Below are 26,628 nucleotides of genomic sequence, written 5' to 3'. Positions count from 1 at the left end.
GATCAAATTTATTCACAAGGTCTTTTTCGTAAAGCCCTATAATTTCCGCAGCGCAGTAAATGTCCCACGGTCTTATTTAATCCCGTTTAGTTTCTTCTAATATTGCCATAATTTGTCATTGATTTTCTTGATTAAGTGGTTCGCGAATGTTGATTTCAATGAAGATGATCATAATAACTCTTACATTTATAATCAATCTATGGATCTAAAACAGAGTAGTCAAATTATAACCGATCCAACTAAACATATGTTGTATGACAAAACAATATCATCTGAAGTCACCCCAGAGCATTTAGAAGCATAGCCAAAAAACCTAACCAGATTAACCAAAGTATTCAAATATATGAACTACTGCGGCGCCGATGTGGTGGGATATAGAGTGAGACTGCAGCATGTGTTTGTCGATTGTGGCTTGCAAGATGAGCAAGATCTTTCCTTTTTTCATCCTCCTGATCTTTTGCAGCTGCTGCTGCTGCAGGAAGAGAAAATGCTTTATGTCGTCCTGGTGGGGTTGTTTTATCCACCCGATCAGCTGAGGTTGCTGCTTTCGCTGCAAGTGGAGACAATGTTTTACGTCGTCCTGCCTGATAAGCAACCACTGATGGTGTTTTATCCACCTGAACGGTTTTGGCTACTGCTGCAGGTAGAGACATCGCTTCTTGGCGTCCTGCCAGATGAGCAACCTTCACACTTGGTGGCGGTGGAGATGCTGGTGGTTCATCCACCCGACAGGCTGAGGCTGCTGCTGTTGCAGGCTGAGTCCTTTTTTTTTGGCGTCTGGCATGACTAGCAACCCCCGCCGGCTGTGATGATGGTTTTGGTGTTTTATTCGTCCGATCGGCTGGAGGACATTGTTCAGTGCTGGTATCTTTACGAGCATAAATGGCAGATAGTGAATCCAAGTCCAGCTTAACCACATCAGTCCGGACACCAAGATCATTAGAATACTTGTCATAAAGTAAACTACAAGTTGTTTCTGCAACAAACCCAGCTGGACCTGTTTTTCGGAATGCATAGGATACAGGGATTGTGACCAAGGAAACAACTTGAGATCCTTGACTACTGCTACTACTACCTGTAAGAGGCAGTTTCTAAAAATTGAAGAGGAGGTTTAAGAGGCAGCAATAGGCAGTTTCCAAATTGGGATGCTTTCCAATTTTTTGGCTCAATAGGCAGTTTCCAATTTTTTGGCTTATAATATATATAAATAGGGGTTGAGTGCTTTGTAATCAACACACCAACACAAACAACAACAACTCTTCTTTAGAGAGAGCTAAAGAGAGAGAGCAAGAGTGAGAGAAATTTTTCATAGTTTTTTTGAGCGGTGTTAAATTTCTCGGTCGTCGAAGATTTAGTATAGAAGGTTATTACTATACGGTACCATCTTGGGACGAACTTGCGGGTTGTGTTAGTCGTCTTCATCTATCCTTCAATAAAGATTTCTTGTTCGCCCGAGGACGTAGGCTTTAAAGCCGAACCTCGTTAAATTTCTGTTCGCATATTTGATTTTGACTTAGTTTTTCGATTAATCTTCATAATCGGATCAATTTCTAGGATAGGTTCGAGAGCTTCCGCGACTTTCAGTTATAACAATTGGTACCAGAGCCTTGTTGAAATTGAACGAAGAGAAGATGGGATCGAGAAGTGGTACGGTCAAATCAGGGAAATATGAGATAGAGAAGTTCAATGGGAAAAACGATTTTTCTTATTGGCGGATGCAGATGAAGAATCTGTTAATCTCGCAGAAATTACACAAGATGTTGACGGGAAAGAATCCAGGAGATATGTCAGATGAGGATTGGGAGGAGTTAGATCTCGAAGCACGGGCTACCATTATGTTGTGTCTTGAGAGGGACGTGGCGTTCCTAGTAGACGGAGAAACAACGGCGGCGGGTGTGTGGTTAAAGCTAGAAAGCAGTTTCATGACGAAAACTTTAACGAATCGGGTCTACTTAAAATCCAAATTATTCACATGTAGAATGGAAGAGGGTTCTTCTATTCAGGAATATGTGAATAGGTTTGACAGGATTATCTCAGATTTGAAGGATATTGATGTTAAGGTTGAGGATGAGGACCAAGCCCTCATATTGTTACTTTCATTGCCTAAATCCTATGAGAACCTTGTTCAAACTTTGATGCTTGTTGGTGATAGTCTAAGCATGGAAGAGACGAGAAATTCGCTATTAGCGGATGACCTTCGTAAGGTTGCTACTAGCAGTATGGCGTCGGGTGGAGTAGACAAAGAACAAGCACAAGGGTTGTTTGTAACGAGGGGGAGGAGTAATGAAAGGGGAAAGGGAAAGGGCGGGAAATCTAGATCCAAATCTAGAGGCTCTTTCAAGAAAACGTGCTTTAGTTGTGGTGAGCTTGGCCACTTTAAAGCGGCTTGTCCAAAGAGAAAGTTGAAGCAAAAGAACGAAGGCTACAAGGAGAAATAAGAGATGCAAGAGGCGGGATATGTGTCAGAAGAGGCGGATGAATGTTTCTCGGTGACAGAGGTGTCTGAGAAAATCTTCGATAAGTGGATGCTTGATTCAGGGGCGTCACACCATATGTGTCCAAATAGGGAGTTGTTTACTACCTATAGGAGTATAGATGGTGGTACAGTTATACTGGGTGATGATAGTATATGTAAAACTGTGGGACTCGGAACAATATGTATCAAGATGCACGATGGAGTGGTGAGAACATTGACGGACGTAAGACACATACCCGATTTGCGGAAAAATCTAATTTCCCTTGGTGTGTTGGAGCGGAACGGCTGTAAGATAATTATAGAGAATGGTTCCATAAAAGTCGTTAAGGGTTCTTTGGTGGTAATGAGAGGTACTCGTTACGGTAATTTGTACAAACTTTTGGGGACAACAATTACTGGAGATGTAGCAGTAGGAATCAGTGGAAGGGATCCAACGGCTAGTACGAGGCTTTGGCATATGCGTCTTGGGCATATGTCAGAAAAGGGTCTATCTCTGATGTGCGGGAAAGGCTTGTTGAAGGACATGAAGAAGCCTTGCATGGAGTTTTGTGAGCATTGTGTGTTCGGGAAGGCACATAGGGTGACGTTCTCTTCAAGCAAGCACAGGAGCAAAGAGGTATTAGACTACGTACATACCGATGTCTGGAGACCGGCAAAGTTACCTTCCAAGGGTGGTTCCAGGTATTTTGTTACATTCGTTGATGATCATTCGAGATTTGTCTGGCTTTATTTTCTGAAGCATAAGAATGAGGTATTCAACACGTTCCTGGTGTGGAAAGCAATGGTTGAGAACAAAACTGGTCGAAAGCTGAAGACGTTAAGATCGGATAATGGGACCGAGTACACAGATGGGGCATTCAAGGAGTTTTGTAATCAGGAAGGCATTGTGAGGCACTGGACAGTTAGTAAACACACCTCAGCAGAATGGAGTCGCAGAGAGATTGAACCGTACACTACTTGAGAAGGCTAGATGTATGCGCTCCAATTCGGGATTAGGCGTAGAATGGTGGGCAGAATCTGTTGCTACAGCTTGTTATATTGTGAACAGGTCTCCACATTCTTCTTTAGATGGCGGCATACCTTACGAGGTATGGTCAGGTGAACATGCAGATTATGGGAGACTTAAGGTTTTCGGTTGTACGGCCTATTACCATGTTAAAGGTAACAAACTTGACAATAGAGCAAAGAAGGCAATTTTCTTAGGATATGCTACAGGAGTCAAGGGTTATCGGCTATGGTGTACGGAAGACAAGAAGTTTGTAATCAGTAGAGATGTGGTGTTTGATGAGTCATCTATGGTAGCTATGGCGAAAGCTACGGTGCCTAGTTGTGGTGATGTTGGGTCTACTAAAGCTCAAGTAGTGGAAGTAGAAGCCGAAGACCAACGGGTTTCTAGGAATCATGATCAGGTGGAGCATCAGGATAATACTCAGGATGAGGAAATTGATGAACCCGATCATGAGGAGGTTCAAGGGGAAGGTACACAAGTTTTACAACAACAACAGCAAGATGTTTCGGTACACACTAGGCCGAAACGGTTATATAAGCCGGTACAGAGGTTAGGGTCAGACAAACCTTTTAGGCATTACGGGCAGGCAAATGTGGTTGAATATACACTCTCGGTGGAAGACGACGAGCCGGTCACCTTCAAACAAGCTATTACCGTGGCGGAAAGAGAGAGTTGGTTGGTTGCTATGCAAGAAGAGATGGAGTCTCTTCACAAGAACCAGACATGGGAGGTTGTCCCATTGCCCGAAGGTAAGTCTGTTATTGGTTGTAAATGGGTGTATAAGAAGAAAGAGGATTCTTCCGAGATCAAGGGTACAAGGTATAAGGCAAGACTAGTGGCCAAGGGTTATGCACAGAAAGAAGGGGTCGACTACAATGAGATTTTCTCACCGGTCGTGAAACATACTTCTATTCGGGTGCTATTGAGTATTGTTGCTCATAGTGATCTTGAGCTGGAACAACTCGATGTTAAAACCGCCTTCTTGCACGGAGATTTGGAAGAAGAAATTTATATGGCTCAACCTGAGGGATACAAGGTTGAGGGCAAAGAAAATCAAGTATGTCGTTTGAGGAAATCTCTTTACGGATTGAAACAATCCCCTCGCCAATGGTACAAACGATTTGATTTTTTCATGCTAAAGCATGGTTTTCGCAGAAGTGACTATGATTGTTGTGTATACATCAAGAAGCTTCGCAAAGGTGACTTTATTTATCTCCTTTTATATGTGGATGACATGCTTATTGCTTCTCGAAGCATGGTGGAGATAAATAAGTTAAATCTCTACTCAGTCAAAAGTTTGAGATGAAAGACATGGGCGCTGCAAAGAAGATACTGGGAATGGAGATTAAGAGAGAGCGGTCAAGTAAGAAACTGTACTTGAATCAGAAAGGTTACATCGAACGAGTAGTTTCTCGGTTCGGGATGCAGAATGCGAAGGCGGTGTCAACACCTTTGGCACCACACTTCAGGCTCTCGGGAAAACAATCTCCCACTACTACGGTGGAGAAGGATCATATGGATCGTGTACCGTATGCTAGTGCAGTTGGCAGTTTGATGTACGCTATGGTGTGTACTCGTCCAGATATTTCACAGGCGGTCAGTGTGGTTAGTAGGTTTATGGCAAACCCGGGGAAGACACATTGGGAAGCTGTGAAGTGGGTTTTGAGATACTTGAAGGGTACTGTTGATACGGGTTTGTGCTTTGGTGGAGACACATGTCAGGTAAGCGGTTATGTTGACTCGGATTATGCTGGCGATCTAGATAGAAGACGATCTACTACTGGTTATATATGTATTTAAGGTACATGGTGCTCCAGTTAGTTGGCGATCGATGTTACAATCTACAGTTGCGTTATCTACTACGGAGGCCGAGTATATGGCTATGGCAGAGGGTGTGAAGGAAGCATTGTGGTTGTGGGGTCTTCTGGATGATCTAGGGATTAAGCAGGAGTGCGTGGATGTATGGTGTGATAGTCAAAATGCGATCCACTTGGCGAAGAATCAGATTCATCATGCTCGTACTAAGCATATCGATGTCAGGTATCACTTTGTACGAGATGTCATAGAGGAAGGTGATGTTTCTCTCATGAAGGTACACACGGATGAGAATCCCGCGGACATGTTGACTAAAGTGGTGACATGTAGCAAGTTTCAGCATTGTCTGGAATTGCTACAAATCGGCTCGTGTTAAGTTGCCCGAAAGGGCGTAATGGCGACAAGATAATCTTTATGTGAAGGGTTGGTAGAACTACGGTAGGCTTGATCCTGTAAAAGGGTACGTAGGCAACCATGGTCATATGGTGCAGTCGGATGAAGTTACAAAAAGAAGATATATCTTACAAGGAGTATCCTGGTGTTCGTCCAAAATTTGAAGTATATCAAATTGTGTACGAGGTGGAGAATTGTAAGAGGCAGTTTCTAAAAATTGAAGAGGAGGTTTAAGAGGCAGCAATAGGCAGTTTCCAAATTGGGATGGTTTCCAATTTTTTGGCTCAATAGGCAGTTTCCAATTTTTTGGCTTATAATATATATAAATAGGGGTTGAGTGCTTTGTAATCAACACACCAACACAAGCAACAACAACTCTTCTTTAGAGAGCTAAAGAGAGAGAGCAAGAGTGAGAGAAATTTTTCATAGTTTTTTTGAGCGGTGTTAAATTTCTCGGTCGTCGAAGATTTAGTATAGAAGGTTATTACTATACGGTACCATCTTGGGACGAACTTGCGGGTTGTGTTAGTCGTCTTCATCTATCCTTCAATAAAGATTTCTTGTTCGCCCGAGGACGTAGGCTTTAAAGCCGAACCTCGTTAAATTTCTGTTCGCATATTTGATTTTGACTTAGTTTTTCGATTAATCTTCATAATCGGATCAATTTCTAGGATAGGTTCGAGAGCTTCCGCGACTTTCAGTTATAACAATTGGTACCAGAGCCTTGTTGAAATTGAACGAAGAGAAGATGGGATCGAGAAGTGGTACGGTCAAATCAGGGAAATATGAGATAGAGAAGTTCAATGGGAAAAACGATTTTTCTTATTGGCGGATGCAGATGAAGAATCTGTTAATCTCGCAGAAATTACACAAGACGTTGACGGGAAAGAATCCAGGAGATATGTCAGATAAGGATTGGGAGGAGTTAGATCTCGAAGCACGGGCTACCATTATGTTGTGTCTTGAGAGGGACGTGGCGTTCCTAGTAGACGGAGAAACAACGGCGGCGGGTGTGTGGTTAAAGCTAGAAAGCAGTTTCATGACGAAAACTTTAACGAATCGGGTCTACTTAAAATCCAAATTATTCACATGTAGAATGGAAGAGGGTTCTTCTATTCAGGAATATGTGAATAGGTTTGACAGGATTATCTCAGATTTGAAGGATATTGATGTTAAGGTTGAGGATGAGGACCAAGCCCTCATATTGTTACTTTCATTGCCTAAATCCTATGAGAACCTTGTTCAAACTTTGATGCTTGTTGGTGATAGTCTAAGCATGGAAGAGACGAGAAATTCGCTATTAGCGGATGACCTTCGTAAGGTTGCTACTAGCAGTATGGCGTCGGGTGGAGTAGACAAAGAACAAGCACAAGGGTTGTTTGTAACGAGGGGGAGGAGTAATGAAAGGGGAAAGGGAAAGGGCGGGAAATCTAGATCCAAATCTAGAGGCTCTTTCAAGAAAACGTGCTTTAGTTGTGGTGAGCTTGGCCACTTTAAAGCGGCTTGTCCAAAGAGAAAGTTGAAGCAAAAGAACGAAGGCTACAAGGAGAAATAAGAGATGCAAGAGGCGGGATATGTGTCAGAAGAGGCGGATGAATGTTTCTCGGTGACAGAGGTGTCTGAGAAAATCTTCGATAAGTGGATGCTTGATTCAGGGGCGTCACACCATATGTGTCCAAATAGGGAGTTGTTTACTACCTATAGGAGTATAGATGGTGGTACAGTTATACTGGGTGATGATAGTATATGTAAAACTGTGGGACTCGGAACAATATGTATCAAGATGCACGATGGAGTGGTGAGAACATTGACGGACGTAAGACACATACCCGATTTGCGGAAAAATCTAATTTCCCTTGGTGTGTTGGAGCGGAACGGCTGTAAGATAATTATAGAGAATGGTTCCATAAAAGTCGTTAAGGGTTCTTTGGTGGTAATGAGAGGTACTCGTTACGGTAATTTGTACAAACTTTTGGGGACAACAATTACTGGAGATGTAGCAGTAGGAATCAGTGGAAGGGATCCAACGGCTAGTACGAGGCTTTGGCATATGCGTCTTGGGCATATGTCAGAAAAGGGTCTATCTCTGATGTGCGGGAAAGGCTTGTTGAAGGACATGAAGAAGCCTTGCATGGAGTTTTGTGAGCATTGTGTGTTCGGGAAGGCACATAGGGTGACGTTCTCTTCAAGCAAGCACAGGAGCAAAGAGGTATTAGACTACGTACATACCGATGTCTGGAGACCGGCAAAGTTACCTTCCAAGGGTGGTTCCAGGTATTTTGTTACATTCGTTGATGATCATTCGAGATTTGTCTGGCTTTATTTTCTGAAGCATAAGAATGAGGTATTCAACACGTTCCTGGTGTGGAAAGCAATGGTTGAGAACAAAACTGGTCGAAAGCTGAAGACGTTAAGATCGGATAATGGGACCGAGTACACAGATGGGGCATTCAAGGAGTTTTGTAATCAGGAAGGCATTGTGAGGCACTGGACAGTTAGTAAACACACCTCAGCAGAATGGAGTCGCAGAGAGATTGAACCGTACACTACTTGAGAAGGCTAGATGTATGCGCTCCAATTCGGGATTAGGCGTAGAATGGTGGGCAGAATCTGTTGCTACAGCTTGTTATATTGTGAACAGGTCTCCACATTCTTCTTTAGATGGCGGCATACCTTACGAGGTATGGTCAGGTGAACATGCAGATTATGGGAGACTTAAGGTTTTCGGTTGTACGGCCTATTACCATGTTAAAGGTAACAAACTTGACAATAGAGCAAAGAAGGCAATTTTCTTAGGATATGCTACAGGAGTCAAGGGTTATCGGCTATGGTGTACGGAAGACAAGAAGTTTGTAATCAGTAGAGATGTGGTGTTTGATGAGTCATCTATGGTAGCTATGGCGAAAGCTACGGTGCCTAGTTGTGGTGATGTTGGGTCTACTAAAGCTCAAGTAGTGGAAGTAGAAGCCGAAGACCAACGGGTTTCTAGGAATCATGATCAGGTGGAGCATCAGGATAATACTCAGGATGAGGAAATTGATGAACCCGATCATGAGGAGGTTCAAGGGGAAGGTACACAAGTTTTACAACAACAACAGCAAGATGTTTCGGTACACACTAGGCCGAAACGGTTATATAAGCCGGTACAGAGGTTAGGGTCAGACAAACCTTTTAGGCATTACGGGCAGGCAAATGTGGTTGAATATACACTCTCGGTGGAAGACGACGAGCCGGTCACCTTCAAACAAGCTATTACCGTGGCGGAAAGAGAGAGTTGGTTGGTTGCTATGCAAGAAGAGATGGAGTCTCTTCACAAGAACCAGACATGGGAGGTTGTCCCATTGCCCGAAGGTAAGTCTGTTATTGGTTGTAAATGGGTGTATAAGAAGAAAGAGGATTCTTCCGAGATCAAGGGTACAAGGTATAAGGCAAGACTAGTGGCCAAGGGTTATGCACAGAAAGAAGGGGTCGACTACAATGAGATTTTCTCACCGGTCGTGAAACATACTTCTATTCGGGTGCTATTGAGTATTGTTGCTCATAGTGATCTTGAGCTGGAACAACTCGATGTTAAAACCGCCTTCTTGCACGGAGATTTGGAAGAAGAAATTTATATGGCTCAACCTGAGGGATACAAGGTTGAGGGCAAAGAAAATCAAGTATGTCGTTTGAGGAAATCTCTTTACGGATTGAAACAATCCCCTCGCCAATGGTACAAACGATTTGATTTTTTCATGCTAAAGCATGGTTTTCGCAGAAGTGACTATGATTGTTGTGTATACATCAAGAAGCTTCGCAAAGGTGACTTTATTTATCTCCTTTTATATGTGGATGACATGCTTATTGCTTCTCGAAGCATGGTGGAGATAAATAAGTTAAATCTCTACTCAGTCAAAAGTTTGAGATGAAAGACATGGGCGCTGCAAAGAAGATACTGGGAATGGAGATTAAGAGAGAGCGGTCAAGTAAGAAACTGTACTTGAATCAGAAAGGTTACATCGAACGAGTAGTTTCTCGGTTCGGGATGCAGAATGCGAAGGCGGTGTCAACACCTTTGGCACCACACTTCAGGCTCTCGGGAAAACAATCTCCCACTACTACGGTGGAGAAGGATCATATGGATCGTGTACCGTATGCTAGTGCAGTTGGCAGTTTGATGTACGCTATGGTGTGTACTCGTCCAGATATTTCACAGGCGGTCAGTGTGGTTAGTAGGTTTATGGCAAACCCGGGGAAGACACATTGGGAAGCTGTGAAGTGGGTTTTGAGATACTTGAAGGGTACTGTTGATACGGGTTTGTGCTTTGGTGGAGACACATGTCAGGTAAGCGGTTATGTTGACTCGGATTATGCTGGCGATCTAGATAGAAGACGATCTACTACTGGTTATATATGTATTTAAGGTACATGGTGCTCCAGTTAGTTGGCGATCGATGTTACAATCTACAGTTGCGTTATCTACTACGGAGGCCGAGTATATGGCTATGGCAGAGGGTGTGAAGGAAGCATTGTGGTTGTGGGGTCTTCTGGATGATCTAGGGATTAAGCAGGAGTGCGTGGATGTATGGTGTGATAGTCAAAATGCGATCCACTTGGCGAAGAATCAGATTCATCATGCTCGTACTAAGCATATCGATGTCAGGTATCACTTTGTACGAGATGTCATAGAGGAAGGTGATGTTTCTCTCATGAAGGTACACACGGATGAGAATCCCGCGGACATGTTGACTAAAGTGGTGACATGTAGCAAGTTTCAGCATTGTCTGGAATTGCTACAAATCGGCTCGTGTTAAGTTGCCCGAAAGGGCGTAATGGCGACAAGATAATCTTTATGTGAAGGGTTGGTAGAACTACGGTAGGCTTGATCCTGTAAAAGGGTACGTAGGCAACCATGGTCATATGGTGCAGTCGGATGAAGTTACAAAAAGAAGATATATCTTACAAGGAGTATCCTGGTGTTCGTCCAAAATTTGAAGTATATCAAATTGTGTACGAGGTGGAGAATTGTAAGAGGCAGTTTCTAAAAATTGAAGAGGAGGTTTAAGAGGCAGCAATAGGCAGTTTCCAAATTGGGATGGTTTCCAATTTTTTGGCTCAATAGGCAGTTTCCAATTTTTTGGCTTATAATATATATAAATAGGGGTTGAGTGCTTTGTAATCAACACACCAACACAAGCAACAACAACTCTTCTTTAGAGAGCTAAAGAGAGAGAGCAAGAGTGAGAGAAATTTTTCATAGTTTTTTTGAGCGGTGTTAAATTTCTCGGTCGTCGAAGATTTAGTATAGAAGGTTATTACTATACGGTACCATCTTGGGACGAACTTGCGGGTTGTGTTAGTCGTCTTCATCTATCCTTCAATAAAGATTTCTTGTTCGCCCGAGGACGTAGGCTTTAAAGCCGAACCTCGTTAAATTTCTGTTCGCATATTTGATTTTGACTTAGTTTTTCGATTAATCTTCATAATCGGATCAATTTCTAGGATAGGTTCGAGAGCTTCCGCGACTTTCAGTTATAACAATTGGTACCAGAGCCTTGTTGAAATTGAACGAAGAGAAGATGGGATCGAGAAGTGGTACGGTCAAATCAGGGAAATATGAGATAGAGAAGTTCAATGGGAAAAACGATTTTTCTTATTGGCGGATGCAGATGAAGAATCTGTTAATCTCGCAGAAATTACACAAGACGTTGACGGGAAAGAATCCAGGAGATATGTCAGATGAGGATTGGGAGGAGTTAGATCTCGAAGCACGGGCTACCATTATGTTGTGTCTTGAGAGGGACGTGGCGTTCCTAGTAGACGGAGAAACAACGGCGGCGGGTGTGTGGTTAAAGCTAGAAAGCAGTTTCATGACGAAAACTTTAACGAATCGGGTCTACTTAAAATCCAAATTATTCACATGTAGAATGGAAGAGGGTTCTTCTATTCAGGAATATGTGAATAGGTTTGACAGGATTATCTCAGATTTGAAGGATATTGATGTTAAGGTTGAGGATGAGGACCAAGCCCTCATATTGTTACTTTCATTGCCTAAATCCTATGAGAACCTTGTTCAAACTTTGATGCTTGTTGGTGATAGTCTAAGCATGGAAGAGACGAGAAATTCGCTATTAGCGGATGACCTTCGTAAGGTTGCTACTAGCAGTATGGCGTCGGGTGGAGTAGACAAAGAACAAGCACAAGGGTTGTTTGTAACGAGGGGGAGGAGTAATGAAAGGGGAAAGGGAAAGGGCGGGAAATCTAGATCCAAATCTAGAGGCTCTTTCAAGAAAACGTGCTTTAGTTGTGGTGAGCTTGGCCACTTTAAAGCGGCTTGTCCAAAGAGAAAGTTGAAGCAAAAGAACGAAGGCTACAAGGAGAAATAAGAGATGCAAGAGGCGGGATATGTGTCAGAAGAGGCGGATGAATGTTTCTCGGTGACAGAGGTGTCTGAGAAAATCTTCGATAAGTGGATGCTTGATTCAGGGGCGTCACACCATATGTGTCCAAATAGGGAGTTGTTTACTACCTATAGGAGTATAGATGGTGGTACAGTTATACTGGGTGATGATAGTATATGTAAAACTGTGGGACTCGGAACAATATGTATCAAGATGCACGATGGAGTGGTGAGAACATTGACGGACGTAAGACACATACCCGATTTGCGGAAAAATCTAATTTCCCTTGGTGTGTTGGAGCGGAACGGCTGTAAGATAATTATAGAGAATGGTTCCATAAAAGTCGTTAAGGGTTCTTTGGTGGTAATGAGAGGTACTCGTTACGGTAATTTGTACAAACTTTTGGGGACAACAATTACTGGAGATGTAGCAGTAGGAATCAGTGGAAGGGATCCAACGGCTAGTACGAGGCTTTGGCATATGCGTCTTGGGCATATGTCAGAAAAGGGTCTATCTCTGATGTGCGGGAAAGGCTTGTTGAAGGACATGAAGAAGCCTTGCATGGAGTTTTGTGAGCATTGTGTGTTCGGGAAGGCACATAGGGTGACGTTCTCTTCAAGCAAGCACAGGAGCAAAGAGGTATTAGACTACGTACATACCGATGTCTGGAGACCGGCAAAGTTACCTTCCAAGGGTGGTTCCAGGTATTTTGTTACATTCGTTGATGATCATTCGAGATTTGTCTGGCTTTATTTTCTGAAGCATAAGAATGAGGTATTCAACACGTTCCTGGTGTGGAAAGCAATGGTTGAGAACAAAACTGGTCGAAAGCTGAAGACGTTAAGATCGGATAATGGGACCGAGTACACAGATGGGGCATTCAAGGAGTTTTGTAATCAGGAAGGCATTGTGAGGCACTGGACAGTTAGTAAACACACCTCAGCAGAATGGAGTCGCAGAGAGATTGAACCGTACACTACTTGAGAAGGCTAGATGTATGCGCTCCAATTCGGGATTAGGCGTAGAATGGTGGGCAGAATCTGTTGCTACAGCTTGTTATATTGTGAACAGGTCTCCACATTCTTCTTTAGATGGCGGCATACCTTACGAGGTATGGTCAGGTGAACATGCAGATTATGGGAGACTTAAGGTTTTCGGTTGTACGGCCTATTACCATGTTAAAGGTAACAAACTTGACAATAGAGCAAAGAAGGCAATTTTCTTAGGATATGCTACAGGAGTCAAGGGTTATCGGCTATGGTGTACGGAAGACAAGAAGTTTGTAATCAGTAGAGATGTGGTGTTTGATGAGTCATCTATGGTAGCTATGGCGAAAGCTACGGTGCCTAGTTGTGGTGATGTTGGGTCTACTAAAGCTCAAGTAGTGGAAGTAGAAGCCGAAGACCAACGGGTTTCTAGGAATCATGATCAGGTGGAGCATCAGGATAATACTCAGGATGAGGAAATTGATGAACCCGATCATGAGGAGGTTCAAGGGGAAGGTACACAAGTTTTACAACAACAACAGCAAGATGTTTCGGTACACACTAGGCCGAAACGGTTATATAAGCCGGTACAGAGGTTAGGGTCAGACAAACCTTTTAGGCATTACGGGCAGGCAAATGTGGTTGAATATACACTCTCGGTGGAAGACGACGAGCCGGTCACCTTCAAACAAGCTATTACCGTGGCGGAAAGAGAGAGTTGGTTGGTTGCTATGCAAGAAGAGATGGAGTCTCTTCACAAGAACCAGACATGGGAGGTTGTCCCATTGCCCGAAGGTAAGTCTGTTATTGGTTGTAAATGGGTGTATAAGAAGAAAGAGGATTCTTCCGAGATCAAGGGTACAAGGTATAAGGCAAGACTAGTGGCCAAGGGTTATGCACAGAAAGAAGGGGTCGACTACAATGAGATTTTCTCACCGGTCGTGAAACATACTTCTATTCGGGTGCTATTGAGTATTGTTGCTCATAGTGATCTTGAGCTGGAACAACTCGATGTTAAAACCGCCTTCTTGCACGGAGATTTGGAAGAAGAAATTTATATGGCTCAACCTGAGGGATACAAGGTTGAGGGCAAAGAAAATCAAGTATGTCGTTTGAGGAAATCTCTTTACGGATTGAAACAATCCCCTCGCCAATGGTACAAACGATTTGATTTTTTCATGCTAAAGCATGGTTTTCGCAGAAGTGACTATGATTGTTGTGTATACATCAAGAAGCTTCGCAAAGGTGACTTTATTTATCTCCTTTTATATGTGGATGACATGCTTATTGCTTCTCGAAGCATGGTGGAGATAAATAAGTTAAATCTCTACTCAGTCAAAAGTTTGAGATGAAAGACATGGGCGCTGCAAAGAAGATACTGGGAATGGAGATTAAGAGAGAGCGGTCAAGTAAGAAACTGTACTTGAATCAGAAAGGTTACATCGAACGAGTAGTTTCTCGGTTCGGGATGCAGAATGCGAAGGCGGTGTCAACACCTTTGGCACCACACTTCAGGCTCTCGGGAAAACAATCTCCCACTACTACGGTGGAGAAGGATCATATGGATCGTGTACCGTATGCTAGTGCAGTTGGCAGTTTGATGTACGCTATGGTGTGTACTCGTCCAGATATTTCACAGGCGGTCAGTGTGGTTAGTAGGTTTATGGCAAACCCGGGGAAGACACATTGGGAAGCTGTGAAGTGGGTTTTGAGATACTTGAAGGGTACTGTTGATACGGGTTTGTGCTTTGGTGGAGACACATGTCAGGTAAGCGGTTATGTTGACTCGGATTATGCTGGCGATCTAGATAGAAGACGATCTACTACTGGTTATATATGTATTTAAGGTACATGGTGCTCCAGTTAGTTGGCGATCGATGTTACAATCTACAGTTGCGTTATCTACTACGGAGGCCGAGTATATGGCTATGGCAGAGGGTGTGAAGGAAGCATTGTGGTTGTGGGGTCTTCTGGATGATCTAGGGATTAAGCAGGAGTGCGTGGATGTATGGTGTGATAGTCAAAATGCGATCCACTTGGCGAAGAATCAGATTCATCATGCTCGTACTAAGCATATCGATGTCAGGTATCACTTTGTACGAGATGTCATAGAGGAAGGTGATGTTTCTCTCATGAAGGTACACACGGATGAGAATCCCGCGGACATGTTGACTAAAGTGGTGACATGTAGCAAGTTTCAGCATTGTCTGGAATTGCTACAAATCGGCTCGTGTTAAGTTGCCCGAAAGGGCGTAATGGCGACAAGATAATCTTTATGTGAAGGGTTGGTAGAACTACGGTAGGCTTGATCCTGTAAAAGGGTACGTAGGCAACCATGGTCATATGGTGCAGTCGGATGAAGTTACAAAAAGAAGATATATCTTACAAGGAGTATCCTGGTGTTCGTCCAAAATTTGAAGTATATCAAATTGTGTACGAGGTGGAGAATTGTAAGAGGCAGTTTCTAAAAATTGAAGAGGAGGTTTAAGAGGCAGCAATAGGCAGTTTCCAAATTGGGATGGTTTCCAATTTTTTGGCTCAATAGGCAGTTTCCAATTTTTTGGCTTATAATATATATAAATAGGGGTTGAGTGCTTTGTAATCAACACACCAACACAAGCAACAACAACTCTTCTTTAGAGAGCTAAAGAGAGAGAGCAAGAGTGAGAGAAATTTTTCATAGTTTTTTTGAGCGGTGTTAAATTTCTCGGTCGTCGAAGATTTAGTATAGAAGGTTATTACTATACGGTACCATCTTGGGACGAACTTGCGGGTTGTGTTAGTCGTCTTCATCTATCCTTCAATAAAGATTTCTTGTTCGCCCGAGGACGTAGGCTTTAAAGCCGAACCTCGTTAAATTTCTGTTCGCATATTTGATTTTGACTTAGTTTTTCGATTAATCTTCATAATCGGATCAATTTCTAGGATAGGTTCGAGAGCTTCCGCGACTTTCAGTTATAACAATTGGTACCAGAGCCTTGTTGAAATTGAACGAAGAGAAGATGGGATCGAGAAGTGGTACGGTCAAATCAGGGAAATATGAGATAGAGAAGTTCAATGGGAAAAACGATTTTTCTTATTGGCGGATGCAGATGAAGAATCTGTTAATCTCGCAGAAATTACACAAGACGTTGACGGGAAAGAATCCAGGAGATATGTCAGATGAGGATTGGGAGGAGTTAGATCTCGAAGCACGGGCTACCATTATGTTGTGTCTTGAGAGGGACGTGGCGTTCCTAGTAGACGGAGAAACAACGGCGGCGGGTGTGTGGTTAAAGCTAGAAAGCAGTTTCATGACGAAAACTTTAACGAATCGGGTCTACTTAAAATCCAAATTATTCACATGTAGAATGGAAGAGGGTTCTTCTATTCAGGAATATGTGAATAGGTTTGACAGGATTATCTCAGATTTGAAGGATATTGATGTTAAGGTTGAGGATGAGGACCAAGCCCTCATATTGTTACTTTCATTGCCTAAATCCTATGAGAACCTTGTTCAAACTTTGATGCTTGTTGGTGATAGTCTAAGCATGGAAGAGACGAGAAATTCGCTATTAGCGGATGACCTTCGTAAGGTTGCTACTAGCAGTATGGCGTCGGGTGGAGTAGACAAAGAACAAGCACAAGGGTTGTTTGTAACGAGGGGGAGGAGTAATGAAAGGGGAAAGGGAAAGGGCGGGAAATCTAGATCCAAATCTAGAGGCTCTTTCAAGAAAACGTGCTTTAGTTGTGGTGAGCTTGGCCACTTTAAAGCGGCTTGTCCAAAGAGAAAGTTGAAGCAAAAGAACGAAGGCTACAAGGAGAAATAAGAGATGCAAGAGGCGGGATATGTGTCAGAAGAGGCGGATGAATGTTTCTCGGTGACAGAGGTGTCTGAGAAAATCTTCGATAAGTGGATGCTTGATTCAGGGGCGTCACACCATATGTGTCCAAATAGGGAGTTGTTTACTACCTATAGGAGTATAGATGGTGGTACAGTTATACTGGGTGATGATAGTATATGTAAAACTGTGGGACTCGGAACAATATGTATCAAGATGCACGATGGAGTGGTGAGAACATTGACGGACGTAAGACACATACCCGATTTGCGGAAAAATCTAATTTCCCTTGGTGTGTTGGAGCGGAACGGCTGTAAGATAATTATAGAGAATGGTTCCATAAAAGTCGTTAAGGGTTCTTTGGTGGTAATGAGAGGTACTCGTTACGGTAATTTGTACAAACTTTTGGGGACAACAATTACTGGAGATGTAGCAGTAGGAATCAGTGGAAGGGATCCAACGGCTAGTACGAGGCTTTGGCATATGCGTCTTGGGCATATGTCAGAAAAGGGTCTATCTCTGATGTGCGGGAAAGGCTTGTTGAAGGACATGAAGAAGCCTTGCATGGAGTTTTGTGAGCATTGTGTGTTCGGGAAGGCACATAGGGTGACGTTCTCTTCAAGCAAGCACAGGAGCAAAGAGGTATTAGACTACGTACATACCGATGTCTGGAGACCGGCAAAGTTACCTTCCAAGGGTGGTTCCAGGTATTTTGTTACATTCGTTGATGATCATTCGAGATTTGTCTGGCTTTATTTTCTGAAGCATAAGAATGAGGTATTCAACACGTTCCTGGTGTGGAAAGCAATGGTTGAGAACAAAACTGGTCGAAAGCTGAAGACGTTAAGATCGGATAATGGGACCGAGTACACAGATGGGGCATTCAAGGAGTTTTGTAATCAGGAAGGCATTGTGAGGCACTGGACAGTTAGTAAACACACCTCAGCAGAATGGAGTCGCAGAGAGATTGAACCGTACACTACTTGAGAAGGCTAGATGTATGCGCTCCAATTCGGGATTAGGCGTAGAATGGTGGGCAGAATCTGTTGCTACAGCTTGTTATATTGTGAACAGGTCTCCACATTCTTCTTTAGATGGCGGCATACCTTACGAGGTATGGTCAGGTGAACATGCAGATTATGGGAGACTTAAGGTTTTCGGTTGTACGGCCTATTACCATGTTAAAGGTAACAAACTTGACAATAGAGCAAAGAAGGCAATTTTCTTAGGATATGCTACAGGAGTCAAGGGTTATCGGCTATGGTGTACGGAAGACAAGAAGTTTGTAATCAGTAGAGATGTGGTGTTTGATGAGTCATCTATGGTAGCTATGGCGAAAGCTACGGTGCCTAGTTGTGGTGATGTTGGGTCTACTAAAGCTCAAGTAGTGGAAGTAGAAGCCGAAGACCAACGGGTTTCTAGGAATCATGATCAGGTGGAGCATCAGGATAATACTCAGGATGAGGAAATTGATGAACCCGATCATGAGGAGGTTCAAGGGGAAGGTACACAAGTTTTACAACAACAACAGCAAGATGTTTCGGTACACACTAGGCCGAAACGGTTATATAAGCCGGTACAGAGGTTAGGGTCAGACAAACCTTTTAGGCATTACGGGCAGGCAAATGTGGTTGAATATACACTCTCGGTGGAAGACGACGAGCCGGTCACCTTCAAACAAGCTATTACCGTGGCGGAAAGAGAGAGTTGGTTGGTTGCTATGCAAGAAGAGATGGAGTCTCTTCACAAGAACCAGACATGGGAGGTTGTCCCATTGCCCGAAGGTAAGTCTGTTATTGGTTGTAAATGGGTGTATAAGAAGAAAGAGGATTCTTCCGAGATCAAGGGTACAAGGTATAAGGCAAGACTAGTGGCCAAGGGTTATGCACAGAAAGAAGGGGTCGACTACAATGAGATTTTCTCACCGGTCGTGAAACATACTTCTATTCGGGTGCTATTGAGTATTGTTGCTCATAGTGATCTTGAGCTGGAACAACTCGATGTTAAAACCGCCTTCTTGCACGGAGATTTGGAAGAAGAAATTTATATGGCTCAACCTGAGGGATACAAGGTTGAGGGCAAAGAAAATCAAGTATGTCGTTTGAGGAAATCTCTTTACGGATTGAAACAATCCCCTCGCCAATGGTACAAACGATTTGATTTTTTCATGCTAAAGCATGGTTTTCGCAGAAGTGACTATGATTGTTGTGTATACATCAAGAAGCTTCGCAAAGGTGACTTTATTTATCTCCTTTTATATGTGGATGACATGCTTATTGCTTCTCGAAGCATGGTGGAGATAAATAAGTTAAATCTCTACTCAGTCAAAAGTTTGAGATGAAAGACATGGGCGCTGCAAAGAAGATACTGGGAATGGAGATTAAGAGAGAGCGGTCAAGTAAGAAACTGTACTTGAATCAGAAAGGTTACATCGAACGAGTAGTTTCTCGGTTCGGGATGCAGAATGCGAAGGCGGTGTCAACACCTTTGGCACCACACTTCAGGCTCTCGGGAAAACAATCTCCCACTACTACGGTGGAGAAGGATCATATGGATCGTGTACCGTATGCTAGTGCAGTTGGCAGTTTGATGTACGCTATGGTGTGTACTCGTCCAGATATTTCACAGGCGGTCAGTGTGGTTAGTAGGTTTATGGCAAACCCGGGGAAGACACATTGGGAAGCTGTGAAGTGGGTTTTGAGATACTTGAAGGGTACTGTTGATACGGGTTTGTGCTTTGGTGGAGACACATGTCAGGTAAGCGGTTATGTTGACTCGGATTATGCTGGCGATCTAGATAGAAGACGATCTACTACTGGTTATATATGTATTTAAGGTACATGGTGCTCCAGTTAGTTGGCGATCGATGTTACAATCTACAGTTGCGTTATCTACTACGGAGGCCGAGTATATGGCTATGGCAGAGGGTGTGAAGGAAGCATTGTGGTTGTGGGGTCTTCTGGATGATCTAGGGATTAAGCAGGAGTGCGTGGATGTATGGTGTGATAGTCAAAATGCGATCCACTTGGCGAAGAATCAGATTCATCATGCTCGTACTAAGCATATCGATGTCAGGTATCACTTTGTACGAGATGTCATAGAGGAAGGTGATGTTTCTCTCATGAAGGTACACACGGATGAGAATCCCGCGGACATGTTGACTAAAGTGGTGACATGTAGCAAGTTTCAGCATTGTCTGGAATTGCTACAAATCGGCTCGTGTTAAGTTGCCCGAAAGGGCGTAATGGCGACAAGATAATCTTTATGTGAAGGGTTGGTAGAACTACGGTAGGCTTGATCCTGTAAAAGGGTACGTAGGCAACCATGGTCATATGGTGCAGTCGGATGAAGTTACAAAAAGAAGATATATCTTACAAGGAGTATCCTGGTGTTCGTCCAAAATTTGAAGTATATCAAATTGTGTACGAGGTGGAGAATTGTAAGAGGCAGTTTCTAAAAATTGAAGAGGAGGTTTAAGAGGCAGCAATAGGCAGTTTCCAAATTGGGATGGTTTCCAATTTTTTGGCTCAATAGGCAGTTTCCAATTTTTTGGCTTATAATATATATAAATAGGGGTTGAGTGCTTTGTAATCAACACACCAACACAAGCAACAACAACTCTTCTTTAGAGAGCTAAAGAGAGAGAGCAAGAGTGAGAGAAATTTTTCATAGTTTTTTTGAGCGGTGTTAAATTTCTCGGTCGTCGAAGATTTAGTATAGAAGGTTATTACTATACGGTACCATCTTGGGACGAACTTGCGGGTTGTGTTAGTCGTCTTCATCTATCCTTCAATAAAGATTTCTTGTTCGCCCGAGGACGTAGGCTTTAAAGCCGAACCTCGTTAAATTTCTGTTCGCATATTTGATTTTGACTTAGTTTTTCGATTAATCTTCATAATCGGATCAATTTCTAGGATAGGTTCGAGAGCTTCCGCGACTTTCAGTTATAACAATTGGTACCAGAGCCTTGTTGAAATTGAACGAAGAGAAGATGGGATCGAGAAGTGGTACGGTCAAATCAGGGAAATATGAGATAGAGAAGTTCAATGGGAAAAACGATTTTTCTTATTGGCGGATGCAGATGAAGAATCTGTTAATCTCGCAGAAATTACACAAGACGTTGACGGGAAAGAATCCAGGAGATATGTCAGATGAGGATTGGGAGGAGTTAGATCTCGAAGCACGGGCTACCATTATGTTGTGTCTTGAGAGGGACGTGGCGTTCCTAGTAGACGGAGAAACAACGGCGGCGGGTGTGTGGTTAAAGCTAGAAAGCAGTTTCATGACGAAAACTTTAACGAATCGGGTCTACTTAAAATCCAAATTATTCACATGTAGAATGGAAGAGGGTTCTTCTATTCAGGAATATGTGAATAGGTTTGACAGGATTATCTCAGATTTGAAGGATATTGATGTTAAGGTTGAGGATGAGGACCAAGCCCTCATATTGTTACTTTCATTGCCTAAATCCTATGAGAACCTTTTGTTCAAACTTTGATGCTTGTTGGTGATAGTCTAAGCATGGAAGAGACGAGAAATTCGCTATTAGCGGATGACCTTCGTAAGGTTGCTACTAGCAGTATGGCGTCGGGTGGAGTAGACAAAGAACAAGCACAAGGGTTGTTTGTAACGAGGGGGAGGAGTAATGAAAGGGGAAAGGGAAAGGGCGGGAAATCTAGATCCAAATCTAGAGGCTCTTTCAAGAAAACGTGCTTTAGTTGTGGTGAGCTTGGCCACTTTAAAGCGGCTTGTCCAAAGAGAAAGTTGAAGCAAAAGAACGAAGGCTACAAGGAGAAATAAGAGATGCAAGAGGCGGGATATGTGTCAGAAGAGGCGGATGAATGTTTCTCGGTGACAGAGGTGTCTGAGAAAATCTTCGATAAGTGGATGCTTGATTCAGGGGCGTCACACCATATGTGTCCAAATAGGGAGTTGTTTACTACCTATAGGAGTATAGATGGTGGTACAGTTATACTGGGTGATGATAGTATATGTAAAACTGTGGGACTCGGAACAATATGTATCAAGATGCACGATGGAGTGGTGAGAACATTGACGGACGTAAGACACATACCCGATTTGCGGAAAAATCTAATTTCCCTTGGTGTGTTGGAGCGGAACGGCTGTAAGATAATTATAGAGAATGGTTCCATAAAAGTCGTTAAGGGTTCTTTGGTGGTAATGAGAGGTACTCGTTACGGTAATTTGTACAAACTTTTGGGGACAACAATTACTGGAGATGTAGCAGTAGGAATCAGTGGAAGGGATCCAACGGCTAGTACGAGGCTTTGGCATATGCGTCTTGGGCATATGTCAGAAAAGGGTCTATCTCTGATGTGCGGGAAAGGCTTGTTGAAGGACATGAAGAAGCCTTGCATGGAGTTTTGTGAGCATTGTGTGTTCGGGAAGGCACATAGGGTGACGTTCTCTTCAAGCAAGCACAGGAGCAAAGAGGTATTAGACTACGTACATACCGATGTCTGGAGACCGCAAAGTTACCTTCCAAGGGTGGTTCCAGGTATTTTGTTACATTCGTTGATGATCATTCGAGATTTGTCTGGCTTTATTTTCTGAAGCATAAGAATGAGGTATTCAACACGTTCCTGGTGTGGAAAGCAATGGTTGAGAACAAAACTGGTCGAAAGCTGAAGACGTTAAGATCGGATAATGGGACCGAGTACACAGATGGGGCATTCAAGGAGTTTTGTAATCAGGAAGGCATTGTGAGGCACTGGACAGTTAGTAAACACACCTCAGCAGAATGGAGTCGCAGAGAGATTGAACCGTACACTACTTGAGAAGGCTAGATGTATGCGCTCCAATTCGGGATTAGGCGTAGAATGGTGGGCAGAATCTGTTGCTACAGCTTGTTATATTGTGAACAGGTCTCCACATTCTTCTTTAGATGGCGGCATACCTTACGAGGTATGGTCAGGTGAACATGCAGATTATGGGAGACTTAAGGTTTTCGGTTGTACGGCCTATTACCATGTTAAAGGTAACAAACTTGACAATAGAGCAAAGAAGGCAATTTTCTTAGGATATGCTACAGGAGTCAAGGGTTATCGGCTATGGTGTACGGAAGACAAGAAGTTTGTAATCAGTAGAGATGTGGTGTTTGATGAGTCATCTATGGTAGCTATGGCGAAAGCTACGGTGCCTAGTTGTGGTGATGTTGGGTCTACTAAAGCTCAAGTAGTGGAAGTAGAAGCCGAAGACCAACGGGTTTCTAGGAATCATGATCAGGTGGAGCATCAGGATAATACTCAGGATGAGGAAATTGATGAACCCGATCATGAGGAGGTTCAAGGGGAAGGTACACAAGTTTTACAACAACAACAGCAAGATGTTTCGGTACACACTAGGCCGAAACGGTTATATAAGCCGGTACAGAGGTTAGGGTCAGACAAACCTTTTAGGCATTACGGGCAGGCAAATGTGGTTGAATATACACTCTCGGTGGAAGACGACGAGCCGGTCACCTTCAAACAAGCTATTACCGTGGCGGAAAGAGAGAGTTGGTTGGTTGCTATGCAAGAAGAGATGGAGTCTCTTCACAAGAACCAGACATGGGAGGTTGTCCCATTGCCCGAAGGTAAGTCTGTTATTGGTTGTAAATGGGTGTATAAGAAGAAAGAGGATTCTTCCGAGATCAAGGGTACAAGGTATAAGGCAAGACTAGTGGCCAAGGGTTATGCACAGAAAGAAGGGGTCGACTACAATGAGATTTTCTCACCGGTCGTGAAACATACTTCTATTCGGGTGCTATTGAGTATTGTTGCTCATAGTGATCTTGAGCTGGAACAACTCGATGTTAAAACCGCCTTCTTGCACGGAGATTTGGAAGAAGAAATTTATATGGCTCAACCTGAGGGATACAAGGTTGAGGGCAAAGAAAATCAAGTATGTCGTTTGAGGAAATCTCTTTACGGATTGAAACAATCCCCTCGCCAATGGTACAAACGATTTGATTTTTTCATGCTAAAGCATGGTTTTCGCAGAAGTGACTATGATTGTTGTGTATACATCAAGAAGCTTCGCAAAGGTGACTTTATTTATCTCCTTTTATATGTGGATGACATGCTTATTGCTTCTCGAAGCATGGTGGAGATAAATAAGTTAAATCTCTACTCAGTCAAAAGTTTGAGATGAAAGACATGGGCGCTGCAAAGAAGATACTGGGAATGGAGATTAAGAGAGAGCGGTCAAGTAAGAAACTGTACTTGAATCAGAAAGGTTACATCGAACGAGTAGTTTCTCGGTTCGGGATGCAGAATGCGAAGGCGGTGTCAACACCTTTGGCACCACACTTCAGGCTCTCGGGAAAACAATCTCCCACTACTACGGTGGAGAAGGATCATATGGATCGTGTACCGTATGCTAGTGCAGTTGGCAGTTTGATGTACGCTATGGTGTGTACTCGTCCAGATATTTCACAGGCGGTCAGTGTGGTTAGTAGGTTTATGGCAAACCCGGGGAAGACACATTGGGAAGCTGTGAAGTGGGTTTTGAGATACTTGAAGGGTACTGTTGATACGGGTTTGTGCTTTGGTGGAGACACATGTCAGGTAAGCGGTTATGTTGACTCGGATTATGCTGGCGATCTAGATAGAAGACGATCTACTACTGGTTATATATGTATTTAAGGTACATGGTGCTCCAGTTAGTTGGCGATCGATGTTACAATCTACAGTTGCGTTATCTACTACGGAGGCCGAGTATATGGCTATGGCAGAGGGTGTGAAGGAAGCATTGTGGTTGTGGGGTCTTCTGGATGATCTAGGGATTAAGCAGGAGTGCGTGGATGTATGGTGTGATAGTCAAAATGCGATCCACTTGGCGAAGAATCAGATTCATCATGCTCGTACTAAGCATATCGATGTCAGGTATCACTTTGTACGAGATGTCATAGAGGAAGGTGATGTTTCTCTCATGAAGGTACACACGGATGAGAATCCCGCGGACATGTTGACTAAAGTGGTGACATGTAGCAAGTTTCAGCATTGTTTGGAATTGCTACAAATCGGCTCGTGTTAAGTTGCCCGAAAGGGCGTAATGGCGACAAGATAATCTTTATGTGAAGGGTTGGTAGAACTACGGTAGGCTTGATCCTGTAAAAGGGTACGTAGGCAACCATGGTCATATGGTGCAGTCGGATGAAGTTACAAAAAGAAGATATATCTTACAAGGAGTATCCTGGTGTTCGTCCAAAATTTGAAGTATATCAAATTGTGTACGAGGTGGAGAATTGTAAGAGGCAGTTTCTAAAAATTGAAGAGGAGGTTTAAGAGGCAGCAATAGGCAGTTTCCAAATTGGGATGGTTTCCAATTTTTTGGCTCAATAGGCAGTTTCCAATTTTTTGGCTTATAATATATATAAATAGGGGTTGAGTGCTTTGTAATCAACACACCAACACAAGCAACAACAACTCTTCTTTAGAGAGAGCTAAAGAGAGAGAGAAATTTTTCATAGTTTTTTTGAGCGGTGTTAAATTTCTCGGTCGTCGAAGATTTAGTATAGAAGGTTATTACTATACGGTACCATCTTGGGACGAACTTGCGGGTTGTGTTAGTCGTCTTCATCTATCCTTCAATAAAGATTTCTTGTTCGCCCGAGGACGTAGGCTTTAAAGCCGAACCTCGTTAAATTTCTGTTCGCATATTTGATTTTGACTTAGTTTTTCGATTAATCTTCATAATCGGATCAATTTCTAGGATAGGTTCGAGAGCTTCCGCGACTTTCAGTTATAACACTACCTTTGTTCTTCAAATTCTGAGATACGACAAGACCCGTCTTACAGAGAAGGGCAAAATCCTCACAGTTATGTTCCAGCAACTTGTACTCTCCAAATCCAATCTCAAGTAGTTTCATTGCCCTTTTTATAACCATCTGTGGTGGGTCTGATACAGCAGTAGTGCATGTCCCACCCCTGTTCCCTAGGAGACGAAATGTGTTAACCCCATATCTGTATCGGTTCAGATCACCATCTTTTAAGAAACAATCCAAGCAAGAAGCCAGAACTACTGATCTATTGTTGGATTGTGATCTGGTACCACAGTAAGATAAATGAAAAGGACAAGTTAATAAAAGATTGCCTCCGCCAAAACTAGTAGAACCACTTAGTCCCCCATGAGAACTGAACTTTTTTTTGTCATTTCGTTCTTCTATCTGTGTGAAGTGAACCACCTTGTTTCCCTCCACATATATGCCTACATATATATATATATATATACACACATTCAAATTTAATAGCAAATAAAATACAGTATCATAGAAGAAGAAGAAGAAGAAGAAGAATAAGAAGATATGGGGTCAGGTGAGTTGATTACCGTGATGGGAGTAAGTATATAAAGCTCTATAAGTGTATATGTGATCCCCTGGTTTCAGCTCGTTTCTCTTTACACCATTGAAGAAGAAGGAACCCATTTCTCTCTCTCTCTCTCTCTAGACCAATTACTCATAATCAAAACAAGTGGTTAGTATATACTAGTACTACTCGCTCCTAAAGAAGGTGAAGTCTTGAAAGTTGGCATTGGAAAGCGAAAGAAGGTGGAAAAACCAAGAGCATGCTTATTTTCAAGAAAGTAAGCTCAGAGCAGAGTATATGAATCGACTAGTTACACGCAGATTGAAGGTATTAATTCTGCATTCATTAATTAATACCAGCCAAAAGGAATTTTTCTTCTGATTTTCTTTTCTTTTGCCCTTTCAGGTCATCAATTACTTCCAATCACTAGCTGAATTGAT

The 26,628-nt window shown here is 42.8% G+C and overlaps 1 protein-coding gene across 1 annotated transcript; it reads right to left on the bottom strand.

The window, feature by feature from the left end:
• Positions 1-139: 139 nt before the first annotated feature.
• Positions 140-26,342, bottom strand: LOC147534220 (protein LEAD-SENSITIVE 1-like). Its single transcript, XM_086645522.1, has 3 exons — positions 26,211-26,342; positions 25,635-26,090; positions 140-1,075 (listed from the first exon to the last, which is right to left on the bottom strand). Exons 1-3 carry the CDS (start codon positions 26,305-26,307, stop codon positions 336-338), a joined length of 1,293 nt encoding a protein of 430 aa, XP_086501648.1. The 5' UTR covers positions 26,308-26,342; the 3' UTR covers positions 140-335.
• Between the last annotated feature and the right edge of the window lie 286 nt (positions 26,343-26,628).

Source organism: Eschscholzia californica, unplaced genomic scaffold (assembly GCF_041429995.1).
Source record: "Eschscholzia californica isolate CP2 unplaced genomic scaffold, dmEscCali1.0.p SCAF_6, whole genome shotgun sequence".
NCBI classification, from domain to species: domain Eukaryota; kingdom Viridiplantae; phylum Streptophyta; class Magnoliopsida; order Ranunculales; family Papaveraceae; genus Eschscholzia; species Eschscholzia californica.
The sequence above is the reverse complement of the archived record's forward strand: the minus strand, read 5'-3'. Positions and strand labels throughout refer to the sequence as shown.

What these genes read in the sequence shown, in the direction of transcription:
- LOC147534220 (XM_086645522.1), bottom strand. Translation starts at nt 26,307, where the DNA reads ATGGGTTCCTTCTTCTTCAATGGTGTAAAGAGAAACGAGCTGAAACCA. An exon ending in ATATACTTACTCCCATCACG is followed by an intron (nt 26,091 to 26,210) that starts GTAATCAACTCA and finishes ATATATATGTAG; the next exon opens with GCATATATGTGGAGGGAAAC. An exon ending in GAATTTGAAGAACAAAGGTA is followed by an intron (nt 1,076 to 25,634) that starts GTGTTATAACTG and finishes TGCCTCTTACAG; the next exon opens with GTAGTAGTAGCAGTAGTCAA.